Source organism: Misgurnus anguillicaudatus, chromosome 18 (genome assembly GCF_027580225.2).
Source record: "Misgurnus anguillicaudatus chromosome 18, ASM2758022v2, whole genome shotgun sequence".
Lineage (NCBI taxonomy): Eukaryota > Metazoa > Chordata > Actinopteri > Cypriniformes > Cobitidae > Misgurnus > Misgurnus anguillicaudatus.
The window spans coordinates 15487461-15501357 of NC_073354.2; the positions used below are offsets into that span (position 1 = coordinate 15487461).

A 13897-nucleotide genomic window follows, 5' to 3' on the forward strand; every position below is an offset into this window, starting at 1 on the left:
TCCTTTAGGTGAGTGTTTATCTAACACTCAAAGATGCTTTTGTGCTAATTCCTGTATGTAAAATGAGCTACATGCACTAGTGCTCACCATTATCTGCGAGAGATTCAGGGGGTATACTCGATTCTAGCAGATTTCTGCTATATAAGGTTTTTGTCCATTGGAAAGAAAAATCAAAATTGAGATCTTTTTAATCTCAAATGTTTTTCCTAAACATAAATAAGGTTATATAAACGTGAAATTGAGACTTTTGCTCGAGTGTCCTACTTCTCACACTTGTCTCCTGAGACATAAACTTTAACACTCTCACATTTGTCTCCTTAAAAGTTCATAAGAGATGACATCACACACTGCGCTTAGACTTTTCTCCTTAGCTAGAGACTTTAACATTCTCACATTTGAGCTTAGAAAAAGCAATGACTTAAGCAATACATTGTTGCTCTGGGTGAGTGTTTCAGTTCAAAATCAAACTTAATGTCAAGAAAACCAATTTCCAATTTGTGAAATGACAGCACGATTAAATTGATGTTCTGCCAAATAATGCAAATTTTTGAGTCTGCGTCCACTTACAGTATATTTCATTACAAAGCTACACACAGTCACTCAGCTTTTGACTTCCTCAATTACTAAACATGCCAGCTTTATTTCAAAAGCAACACAATATTGATGGTATACTTAAAATGGAACAGAGTCAGACAAGTTAATATTACCCTGTGACGTACAAAAACTATAGCTGTGTCCCAAATGACAAAGTACAGCACTATGCTCAACCATCTACTAACTTTCCTTTCACTGCATCTGATGCCTAGTTAATTTTCTTACCTGTAGTCTGTCTGTTGTTGCTAGGCAACATACAGTATGAACATGCCATATTCATTAAAAGTGCTCTACCAGGTGCAATTATTGGTTTATTGCTGCTCTTCCCATCAGAACCCATGAACTATGCTTTTGTAAACAGAAGTGAACTGGGGACAGTTTTGTGTGTGTTTAATTCAATATTCGTCTCTTACTATAGGGTTGGATGAACAGAGTCTCTGTCTCTACACACCTTTGAACAGTTCAATCACAATCTGTACAGGGAATCTTTGTACATCTTCACCATGTCTTGTGTGTGTCTGCAGCTGTTATTGCCCTGTTTTGCCGTCAGTATGACATAATAAAGGACAACGATTCCAGCAACAGTAAAGAGAAGGTAAAACCGTGCTCAGAGAGAAGCACACCAGAGCATCACAGTGGAGGGTTGCTTCGGAGCAAGGTGGGATATCTTTAAACCTGAATATCTCATTCTTAACATCAAAGCATTTGCTACTACTAATATCACGGTACAGTTATACAGATCTTCTAAAGGCATTCCCCTTAAAATAAACTTTCATACAAAAATGAACATATCTTTTGGGTTTCATGAGGCATTTTTATAGATGAGGCCTTTTTGACAGGAATAAGAATAATAGACTTTTGCTTAAGTCTCCTGCCTTTCAGATTCTTCTTCATTTGGAGGCAAATCTACTTTTGTGTGTCAACTTTTATACTCTATAAACAAAATAATTTGCATCCGATTTGAGCAGATTTGTTTTGTAACAGCTGTAGATTTGGTCTTTCCCTTATAACAAAATATAACTCATAATTCCCCTGAGATCTTAATGAACAAATTAGCAAACATTTAGACTCTGAGGAAGATGATAACAACCTAATCCCACTTAAAACCCACAGAAAGACTACAACAGAAAATGAAAATCATTTCGATAGCTATCCATCTTACTTTTCAAAAAGGTTGTCTGCCCACTACCTGCCAATACCTCTGACTGAAAAACCTTTTTGTCATTTGTCTCCTGAAACCTGCCAGCGGGATAGAATGAGACCAGACACACAGTGATGGCCAGTTTCTCCGTATACCGAATCTGCCTTATTATACTCATGCATTCCTTGACTCCTTGATCTGAAAAGCTGCATTTTTCGGTTGTATACCTTACGTCTGAGCTTTATATTGTTTCAGGCAATGTTAGAATTTACTGTTTACCTTTTTATTGGCTCATCATTAATGGTAAACAGCCTGTAAGTGACATTTATATTTATTTACAATCTAAAAAAGTGTTGGTTTTTTTCAAACCATGGTTGGGTAAAATATGCAGGAGAAAACACAGAAAAATCGATGGACAACATATGTATGCAGCAGAATACAGCGGCTAAAATTAAACCGTACTAGGGAGCTTAGTAATAATGTAACATACTGTATAGAAGAGGGTGCTAAGTTAAACCAATGTCAGCTGCACTCCCAAAAACCCTGTGAGAAAAAAACTCCCAGCTTTTTTTAGTCAGGAGGAAAACGTCCTAGGAGGAAAAAAGCCCTAGAGAAAGAGACAGACATAGCTGATTCTATAGAGGATATATAATATAATAGGTACCATTTTATACATTTTTATGTAAATTAAAACATTTAAAATAATATATTTAAAACGATAATCCAACCAAATATCAAAATTACCCCATGAGTTACTCCCCCTTAAGTAATCCAAGATAAATATGTCCATCATCTTTCAGACGAACACATTTGGAGTTGTTTTATTAACGTACTTGCTCTTGCAAACTTATAGCGGTATGGGATGGATGAGGGAACAACTTCTGACTTTGAAGCCCAGAAAAGTGCATCCATCCTTCACAGAAGTAATCAACACGTCTTTAAGAGGTTAAAAACGGTTTTCTGCAGACACAATGCGATTTTGTAAGAAAATGCTCAGGAAATATGGAAATTAGGTAAATCTTTATATTAAGTAGATTAAAGTAAGTTACTAAGGGGCGGTTTCCCGGACAGCGATTAGCTTAATCCAGGACTAGGCCTTAGTTTAATATGGAAATATAACTAGTTTTAACAAGCATGCCTTACTAAAAACATTACCTGTGTGCATTTTTTGGCAAAACAAAGGGCCCTGTTGTATTTTAAGATATGTAAGTGCAAGTTGTTTTCAGTTTGAACAGCTCTTAAAAATGTTTTAGTCTAGGACTAGTCTAATCCCTGTCCGGGAAACCGCCCCTAAATTAAGTAAAATTACACTGTAATTTATTTGAAATTTTGGTAACAACATTATACATAATATTTTTAAAGGCTTACTTCTTCAATGGAATCTTCCTGATTTAATTATGTAAAGTTACCTCTTTTACATATTTATTATTATATAACAAATTATGATGAGCAAGAAGAGACTGCTTAGTACTTGAATTAGTATGACGTTGTCATACTCAATTCTAGTCAGAATTTGAGTCTAATACCGCTCCATTGGGCTGGGATTATGGGGCGTGTTTCAACCGAACCAGGACAAAAAATGCACTCAATTGGATAGACCATTTGTATGTTAGATGAACTTCATCCACGGGCTTCCAAAAAGGAGCTGGCAACAATCGCTAGTTATATCCACGTTGTCGTGCACGCCGAGTTGCCCATTTTCATTGTGTCCCATCTTCTTAGCAGCCATCGGAGCCAGCTGATAAATTAAAGTTTTGTCGAATCCCATAGGAGGGATGGCAAAAACATCTTTCCAAATAAAATGCCTTGATCGCGTTTCTCTGTTCCTCTTTTAAAATCAATGGGCTGTCGATATGTTCTAGGGGGCTGATCACACCAAAAGCGTTTATGGCAGTTCAGGCGCCTTTTATGCGCGCCGAGCGCCTTGCGTTTTTTGCCGCCAGCCGCAGCACGCGCTTTTGAAGGAGCGCTGAGAGCGGAGAAGGGCCCGACGTCATTCGCGTCTTTCCATTGTCCAATCGAATGAGGGGAGAGGTGGGCCTTTGTGGTAAGGGAAGTTTACAGTTGCTTTAAAGAACCGGACTCCACTCGCTCACTCTCTCCTGCGTGTTTGTGCACCTCTCACCCTCAAACAAGGTCAGAGCAAGCGCCCTCTTTTTAAAGTTTCTGCTAATATGACAGTTAACAGCAAAAGAGCGCTCACGCTTCAATATTTTATTGACAACACAGCTCACTCGGTGGTTGCTTAGCAAATATAAAAAGCAGCGTAGCACTGCTCTTTTTAAAAAAAAGGCAGTGCCTTGCGCCTTACGTTTCCAAGCGTTTAAAGCGCAGTTGGTGTGATTAGCCCCTAGAACAGACTCGATGGCAGAATCTTCACATCTCAATTCTCCAGCAGCAGCCATCTTTGTTGTAAACGGATTCAACACAACCGCTCTTTTGTGAAGTGGTTGATTACGTTACTGTTGATCATCTGTCCATCATCATATAAAGCCCGCCCTGACAATTTGATTGGTCTGAACTGTTTTTGTTTAAGCATAGTTGCGGCACAACGGAGTGACTCCAGATCGAACTTCCCATCCTATAATGTTGTGGGTGGGGCTAAGTTCGGCTGGCACCCAGGCTATAAATTAACATTAATTAGGTTTAATTTAAACAGTTTGGTCTGACCATATTTTACCCAACCATGCACTGTCATAAAGTCAAAAATGGCCCCAAGCTGACACTCAGGGCATTACCCTTTTTAAAGGTCCCGTTCTGGAATAATGGTAAAATATGTACCATTTAGGCATAGATGTGTACAGTATCCATTCAGTACCAGAATGTAATTTTGACAACATGATCTCATGGAGGGTCGTGTTATAGTCACGAAAAATGTATACATGGCACAAAATTCAGCTTTTTTCATACCTTGAGCATGAATGTCTTTTTCATGTCACCCGCACAAATTCATTTTTTGTATTGTTTTCTCCTTTTGTTTTTCTATTTTTAAATTGGTTTGGGTTAGGATGTACTTTGATGTAATGGTTTCTAAAGGTTTTTGTTCCACTTTTAAAACTATTCTCGCCTGGAGTTGGGGTTTGGGTTAGGATGTCTAAAAATGTAACAGAAACTGATTCTAACCCCAACCCTTTGCGACAATGGTAAAAAAAATCAGAAAACAATACATAAAATGAAACGATAAAGAAAGTCATGCAACGGACATGAAAAACTATTTATAGAAATTTGTGCGACTGACACAAAAAAGACACCCGTGCTCAAGGCACAATTTCGTGTCCTGGACACAAATAAACGTATAAAATTTTGGTGACTATAACACAACTTTCCGTGAGATCAGTCTGAAATTAAAAGTATTAATATGCACTTCTGTGCAAAGGTGTACTTTTTTAGTACCAGTGCGATACAGCCCGAAGTGGAATGTCAGGAAACAAGCACTGCACTTCATTTTAAAATTAAAAATACATTTTTAGCATAATAAAATTCAATGCACAAACAGTTAATGGCCTATATCTAAAATAGATCCTGGCTAGAAAAACTTCGGCTTGCCTTTGATCCCTGTTCCTCATCCTCTCCACTCTCTTTGCTCTTTCCCCATGAGAAATGTACAGCAATAAAAAATGCTTCACATTTCACTTTCTCCACTATATGACCATTAGTGCTGTAACACATCAAAGACCAAGACTTTTAAATGCACAATAAAATCAATACCGGGCCATGCGATGGTGACGCCCCTCTATGCCTCACATTTCCGATACTTAAAATATGCAGTTTCCAGCATACTGCACTGCTAAAGACCAAAATAATGTATGTTATCTCCTGTTATGTGAGCAAGTCCTGTATACAATACACTTCAGCTGCAAATACATCAATCCAAGCAGTCATCCTTTGCCAGACTACCGCACAAATGACTGCAGTTGTTGTGAAATGGGCCATCGGAGGAGAATCACGCTCCTGCGTTTATCTTCTTGTCTGTTGCAGTTCCAGTCTGTACCATCGATCAACATCATTGAAGTGTGATGGGAGTATTGTAGACGTCAGTCACGCCCCTTCATTGCAGCACCTGCAGTATCAGGATGAAATATGTCACTCAAATCTTCCTTCATCTACCAGCAGTCACAAATCCACACGGAACAGCACGTCGGCTGTATCGTAATATCGGTTGCCCCTGAAGCCAACGCTCAGCCCACTCAAATACAGACTTGGATGTATTTATAATAATGCAATCTACTCAAGTGGTGGTGTAAATAACATATACAGTAATGCAGATAATGTACAACTGTATGTTTATATTTTGTGGCAGTACATTGGAAGGTTAAATCCTCAAATTGAGTATCTGGATAAATCATGGATGAACTTTCCATGATGAGAGTTGTTGTATTTGGGTGAACTGTTTGTTTACCGTATTTTTCGGTCTATGGGCCGCGTTTTTTTCATAACTTGGCTGGTGCTGCGTATTATAGTCAGGTGCGCCTTTTAAGTCAGTATGAATTAATTTTGACATTTATGGGGCAAGAGACAACATTACCATCTACAGCCGCGAGAATCCGCCATATGCTGCTTCTGTATTTATGTAATTCAGTGGATTCAGTGATGTGGAATGACGAGTATGCGAACTTCACGCTAGTTGGCTTGTTTGGTTATTTTAGCCTATTCAACCTTCCAGGTAAGTTCTGTATGCTATGGTTTATTGTTTAAATAACTGATAATATTACTTTAACGTACAGACATCTATTCAGCCTGCTGTTCTGTCTGCTATTGTTTAGTTGAATAACTTGCCTTTCCAGATTAAATGTCTGTTCTTCGGCTTGGATTTTGTGAAATAATTTTCTAAATAAACGCGACGTATAGTCTACTGTGACTTGTATATATGTTATTTCGTCTTTATGACGCATTTTTGAATGATGCGGCTTATAGTCCCGAAAGTACGGTAAACTGGTAGATGAGATGTGTGTCTTATCTGAAACAAGATATAAGTTTTGTCATTTTTGCTTGCAATCTGTCAATTAAGTTCAACTTTTAAATACAATATCCTAATTACATCTAGCAATATTTATTTCAATTTTAAAGAGGGGTCCTATAAGGAAGAGTGATTAAAGCAGCTATCGAATAAAACATATTTAACTTTCAAACTTCTAATAAAAGAGTGAATATTTTTCATAAAGCCAGGTGTTCAGGAACTAAAATGTTGAGATTATGTACAGTATGTAAATGTGTTTTCTGCCTACTGTGTTAATTGCTAATTGCGCCAAAGTGAATATTGTACAAAATTGCTAATCACTGTGTAGTGTATAAAAATATGTTTTACTTCATTAATTGAAAGAATGTCATGACTGAATTATTGCTTATTATTAAGATATATTATTAAGAGAAGTGCATGCATTGTTGTTAGTGATTCTAAATTCATATTTTACATTTGCTCTTTGCTTCATTGTGGGCGAGAGACACAAATCAACAATTTTGGTAGATTCTGTTTCTTCTTATCATCAGTTTTAATAAAGATCATGAGAACTTGATAAATGTTTCTGGTTTTCTATCTTATCTTTTGGCATAATGGCACACACTGAAAAAATTATTCATTTAATTTACTCATTTTTTAAGGTAAGTGGTCGCAATCAATTTTTTTAAGCTACATTGAAAAAAAATTGGAAAAACAAAACAAAAAACTTTTGTTTAAAAGTAGCTTAAATAAATTGATTGCAACCACTTACATTAAAAAAATGTAGTAAATTGAATGAATATTTTTTGAAAAACTTGACTTTTTAAGTCTAATGATGGGGAAACTTATTTAATGGTGCATTCAACCATCAAGCAAATGACATTTAGATTCATTATCATTTTCACAACATTTGTGGCTGGTGTTGCCAGATTGGGTGTTTTTTCCGCTACACATTAAGGCCTGTTTACAGTTTTCGCCTGGAAGAAAATCTGGTACCCTATTGAATGACGTTACACTTAGGGCGGTTTCACATTTGGTGCGATTGCCTGGTCCGAACCCGAGTTCGATTGCTCCCCCCTCCCCATGCCTCCCATGGACTGTGTTCGCATATTATTTTTGCTTCCGAACCGCGGTACGCTTGTATCATCAAGCTGCAGCCGGCACATACTCGTTGCTTGGCAACCGCTGTAAACGAGATTGAAAAACTGCAAGCAGAGAGATGATTTCTGAGTGCCTCCGCAAAAGCTGACGTCGGCGGACAGACCATTGTCGTCTAAACGACTTTAGTATATTTGCGGCAGACAGACGCAAGTGTGTTTCTGTAGTATTTCTGAGTTATCTTAGTGGGGACATTCCACAAAATACGTAATTAACAGCGGTTCACTTCCGCGATTTGGTACGATTGCGCTCACATTAGCAGCGAACTGTTCTGGAGTTCACATGAACCGGACCCCAGACCACCCTTTTTAAGCGGACTCGAGTACGGTACGCGGGTGCGCACCCGAGTTCAGAAGACAGCGTTCACATCATCCAAAGGTTCTGAACTCGGACGTCATTCGAACCCGGGTGTGCACCAAAAGTGCCAATGTGAAAACGCCCTTAGAGAGCGTGCTGTTCACAAACACCAGAATGATTGAGTTCACAGTAACGTTCATCAGGCAGTACGTTTAGTTCACGTTCGCCCAAAATATGAACTCGTTCAGGCACAACACTGCCTGTATCAGACAAAGAAACAGAATTTGAGGAAGAATTAATTGTTTGGAGATTGTTAATTTACATTTCTGAGTATGGACCTGCAAAACATAACTGTAACGTCTATAGTAAAACTTCAGCCTAAACGATAACATATAGCATTAACTAGCACATAGCGCTAACTCACTAAAATGATTGGTCTGTTGCAAACTGTTTTTTCCATGTCGCCTCAAACCCATATGAGTATTCTCTTTGGCAAACAAAATGCAGACTGCCTAAGTCACTATTCACTTATGACTGGTTTTGTGGTCCAGGGTCACATTTAATCACAGTTTAATCACTGATTATACAGTATTGAAGAAATCATTGATGTTTTTTTAAAGATCTCAAGTCACATGACGACTTGTTTGTTATTATTTTGGCTGTTGCTGTTTAAACTATTTAAACTTTAGTTTAATAGAATACACTGATTTTATTACATTATTTCTATTGCGATCCTTTCTTTTGTATGACACAAGCCAACATCAAAACAATACAAATGATTAAAACACTGGTATATTTAAGATTATTAATCAAAACTGAAACAGCACTAACTGAACTAATACAGGTATACCTGATCAATACTGCTATTCATAAAAATAAATTAAATTCACCTTCAGACGTGCAGAAAAATAGATTGTAAAATAGATTTTAATGGTAAAATGAAATACTAAAAACTACGCTGACAGATCTACTGGGATCAAAGACCTTATCGAAGTTTCAACAATTTTAGAGTGATTCAGATCTTTCGAGTGTGCACTTTGGTCTTTAAAAGGGCTGGAATGACAGCGTTTAATGATTTAACATTAAACTGTAGCTTTTAGAAACTCAGAGAATTTCTGAACAGTAAAAATGTTTCATATTTTATTTCTAAGGGCCAAGGTTTAATAACCTTTGGTCAGCGCTTACGTGTGTGCATTTGGCAGCCTTACAGTGCATTTCAAGTGAACATTTGATCAATTATGTTCAGTGTTAATGTCAGTTAAATCAATGCGTTTCTCTACTTTATAAAACCCATGACCTTGGTATTGTCAGCACAGGTCAGTATCAGTTGAAACACAAGAATGAAGCAGAGCAAAATCTTACAGAAAAAACATTTACTGTGAGAAAATAACCCCTCCACAATATGTTGTTTTTCCACTTTTATAATCCTTTCTTATATCCTGTTGACTGGATTATTACACGTTAGGCATAGATTTAGATGTTTGCTCAGGAGATATAAGGAGTTGATAGTGTAACATTATTCATGCATGCCATAATAAGTATACAGTATATCTTTTATCATCACTGGCTTTGTATTCATTTTATTACTTCAAATACGCAATGAATTGTGAGTGATTTCACAGCCACTGTTCTGTTTAGATCTAGTCTACAGTTGGTAAATATGTGACAAATATTTGATATTAATGTAATATTTGAAAGCTTAATAATCTCATTTGATGTTGCAGTGTGTAAAAACAAATGCAGCCCTGTTCGTTATCGTTATATAAAGTTGCATATATTTGAAAGTTGAAAATGTAACAATTCACCAGTTTCATAAGACAAGTTCAAACAATAAAACCAGATGAAACACAATCGTGTACATATTTATAACACTTATAAAACTTTTGGAAACCAGACTGAGAAGCTTTTTGGATTGTTTTGGATCCTTTCCCCAAAATATATGTTGGTCCTCAAAAGAAAAAATCCTTTCAGAAATAAATGTATGCTTTCACTGGGGCAGTATCCTTTAAAATGTCCTGTATAGATAGGTACCTTTGAGGTACCAATTTTTAGGCCACATTTACCAATGTGTACCTTTTTAAAGGGTACTGCCCAGTCACAACTTTTGCATCTTTATTTCTAAGGGTGCACTGAAAAAAATCATTTAATTTATTTTTTAAGGTAAGTGCAATCAATTTATTTAAGCTACATTTAAACAAAAAAATTGTTGTTTAAATGTAAATAAATTGATTGCAACCACTTACCTTAAAAAATTGAGTAAAATGAATGAATCATTTTTTGCATTCTGCACTCTAAAAAGGGACAACCCCAGCTGTTGGGTTAAATTGACCCAAAAAAGTTTATGTTTGACCCAACAATGTGTTAAAACAACCCAGCATTTTGGGTTAAAACAACCCAGCAAGTTAAATTGCAACCCAATGGGTTGTGTTCGTCCCTTTTTGACCCAAAGCTGGGTGGAAAATAACCCAGCATTTTATTCGGGTGTGTACCCCAATGTAAAAATAATTCCAGCTTTATTTCTGTAATGATTGCCTAAGCAAAAACAACCTGGCCTATTGTATGCAAATTCAAATACTACTTCAAAATACAAACATAGTATGTAAATATCAATAATGCAAAATAATTGCCTGAAAGCTTTGCAGCGGCTTTGATCTGCTCTTCAGATGAGAGTTTTGTTGACATGGTTAGTTAAATATTATGATAAGCAGAAGCAAAAGAGCGCATTACAGTATATCAAACCTGTGCGGGATACATTTAAAATGTTGGGCTGAAAAACAGGCATATTTGCAGTCTCTTTCAAGTAGTACACATTTCAATGTATTGTCCTATTTAAATAATATGACCAAAAATAGCACCAATGCTTTAAAACAGTTTTAAAGAAATTACTTTGAATATGTATTAAATGTGTAACAATACGTTATTTTATCCACGTTGTAGCTTAAGCTTGCCCTGATCTTCCAGAAAGTATTGGCATTCAACAGTTTATCAGTCATATAGTTGAATATTGAAATTGTGCACATCTACTGTAAGTTGTTTCCTTATTGTTTGCTAGTACAAAGTGTTCCAGTTGTGCTGTAGATATTGTGGCAGTGCTCTTTTCTGCAGTCCGCATGTAAATGTGCTTGGTGTTGAGGACACTTTCTGATTGGCTGGTTGGAGTGTGTGTTTGTGTTCAGTCGGAGTCGTCGCTGCTGAAGGATAAAAGACGTTCTGGTGGACTCACTGCTGCATCTTCAGACACGGTTCTGGTGCGGGATGTCGCCAGCCTGATGGAGGAAGTGGAGCGGAGATGAAAGATGGAGAGATAAAATCTAATATGAATAATTGACATGTAAAAAAGAAAAATGACATCATTGGGATCTGATCTCACACAGAGGAAACAAAAACAATGGAAAGTCAAATAGATACACTCTCATACCCTTTCATTAAGTGCATACTGTATTAGTGCCTCAAAGGTAAATATTTGTATAAAATGTAGGCCTATGCATATCTGTATCTAATGTAAGTGGTACATAGGACCATTTTTAAGAGTACTGTCCCACTGACAGCTTTTGTACCTTTTTCCTGAGAGAGTTGGCACCAAATAGTTTGTTAATGCTTATTTCAAAAGACAAATTTCTGGATTTCAGAGGTTACAGTAGATTAATACATTGCATTGCACTGTAAAAAATATTTCCTTTTTTTGTTTAATCAACTTATACAAGATTTACAAGTCATTTCAACTTACTACCACTCATCTTGCCTATATGAGCTGTTATAACTTACAAAATATAGTTAAAATATGTCAACTTCATTCTACAAGTTGAAGCAACTCATCTCTAGTCAAGATAAATAATAGTAAGTTGATATGACGTAAATCAAAAGTTAATTAAACAAAAAAATTATAACACTTTTTTAACAGTGAAGGTATGTATTATTTTTCTATCAGCATGTGTGTCCCCTGGGTTCAAACTCATGCCTTTTAACACAATGCTCCACCAGTGAGATATATATTAGCACATAGCCATTAAAAGACGTTGTATGAGATTTGAGCAAATACTATACATTGTAAAAAAAGATTTGTTAATTCAACTTAAAAAAGTTATCTGATTGCCTTAAAATTGTAAGTTAATTCAATTTAAAATATTAGTTTACTTTAAAAAGTAAAATCTTTGTGTCAACTAATATTTTTCAGTTGAATTAACTCAAAATTTTAGAATCCAAGAAATATTATTACATACACATGCATCCCACCTTTAATGACAATGTTTGTTATTGTGTTGAAAAGACATCTTTCCAGTAGCAACTACACACTGTAAAAAGTGAAAAGTTGGATCAACTTAAAAAATTACTTCAATTAAAGTTTTTTTTACTTAAAGGAGCATTTCACCCGTATAAACATTCATCTTTATTGAAAGTGCATCATATTTGTAGTCGAAATGTAACATACATTTCGAATTTGGTGCCTATTTGACTGAGAAAAGGGGTGTTTGTAGTCTCACCCCCTCAAGAAAGATATTGGACTTCCTGATTTCAATGATGCAAAATGATGATTTTACATCATTGAAAGAAGGAAGTGCAACACTGAAATCTGTATTTCTCCTGTCTCAGTGGCAACTGAGGAAATGATGCACGACTATTCAAAAACATGACTGGGGTTCTAACAATACAAAGCTTAATGCAAATGGGTGAAGTGTCCCTTTAAAATTTTCACTTAAACTATTTTAAGTTTTTAAAATAAGTTGAAAAACTAAATTTTTAGGTGGTACCAATTGAAGTAATTTTTTAAGTTGATCCATCTTTTCACTTTTTATAGTGCAGAATAAACAAAGTGTGATGATAATAAAGTGTCAGAAAAGTTTTAACTGGGCATTCACACAAGACGCAGAAGAGGCAGCACAAACGCGCTATTCGTGTGTAGTTGGACGCTTGAACATTTTGAGTTTACTCGCTTCTTTCGCGCATAAAAGTCATGCATGAAATTCTAGTCATTCGAGACATTCACGTGTAAATTCGTGTCATGGGAGTGGCTTATTTAGCTCAACTTGAGTAAACTTACCAGATTTTTCGATCTCCTCACTCTTCCAAACAAGATCCTTTTAATTCCTGTAAAAGTACGAAGATGTCTCATGTAGTGATGATGATTCTCCACCATTGTTGTTTTGTTTTTCTGCCTCCGCTCGCTTCCTGTAATCATGTCACTGCTAGAGCAAGCTCCTGATTGGTTAACGCGGCGCGAATATTCGGCAAAGTTCAGATTTTCCAACAATTCGCGTGTGCGCTCCATGGCTTACCGCGCCGCAGGATGCCTTTTCGCATCTTTGCATTAACTTAACATGTAAATCACTCGCGCTTGCCACCTCTTCCGCGTCTGCCGTAAATGCACCATAAAAGAAAATATCTCACCTCACTTACCTGCGTCCATCTCTTCCACCTCCTTACTGCTGCATGGCAGGTGAGAAAGAGATAAGATGTTGACCGTTGAAGCCGGATCATTACATTACTCTATTGCAGGGTTCCCCAAATCCCACCATGGAGGGCAGGAGCACTACAGAGTTCAGGTCCAACCCCAATCAAACTTACCCACCTGTGATTTTCTAGTGATCATGAAGACCTTGATTAGCTTGCTCAGAAGTGTTTGATCAGGGTTGCAGCCAAACTCTGCAGTACTCCGGCCGTCCAGGGCAAGATTCGGGGAAACCTGGTCTATTACATCCTTCATGATTCAACTTTTAGTCACTCACAGCAAATGGGTGATTCTCACGAAACCATTGAAACATGACGGCACTAAT

At 36.7% G+C, this 13897-nt stretch overlaps 2 protein-coding genes across 6 annotated transcripts in view; one reads left to right on the top strand and one right to left on the bottom strand.

Annotated features, from left to right (window-relative positions):
* fndc4a (fibronectin type III domain containing 4a) overlaps positions 1-7252 on the top strand; it is a 42663-nt gene extending 35411 nt beyond the window's left edge. For 2 of the 3 annotated variants that reach the window (XM_055185460.2, XM_055185458.2), the window contains 2 exons: positions 1119-1252; positions 5714-7252. In XM_055185460.2, the coding sequence (XP_055041435.1) occupies positions 1119-1252; positions 5714-5752 (173 nt within the window). In that variant the 3' untranslated portion in view covers positions 5753-7252. Of the gene's footprint in view, positions 1-1012; positions 1253-5713 lie in introns of all 3 variants that reach the window. The other variant, XR_012358620.1, reaches the window with a different exon arrangement.
* A 3172-nt stretch (positions 7253-10424) lies between these two features.
* Positions 10425-13897, bottom strand: part of LOC129429020 (low density lipoprotein receptor adapter protein 1) — a 38580-nt gene continuing 35107 nt past the window's right edge. The window contains exons 9-10 of one of the 3 annotated variants that reach the window (XM_073855936.1): positions 13521-13549; positions 10425-11392 (exon numbers count right to left, since the gene is read on the bottom strand). In XM_073855936.1, coding sequence (XP_073712037.1) covers positions 11346-11392; positions 13521-13549 — 76 coding nt within the window. In that variant the 3' untranslated portion in view covers positions 10425-11345. Of the gene's footprint in view, positions 11393-13511; positions 13550-13897 lie in introns of all 3 variants that reach the window. The other 2 variants (XM_073855937.1, XM_073855935.1) reach the window with 2 other exon arrangements.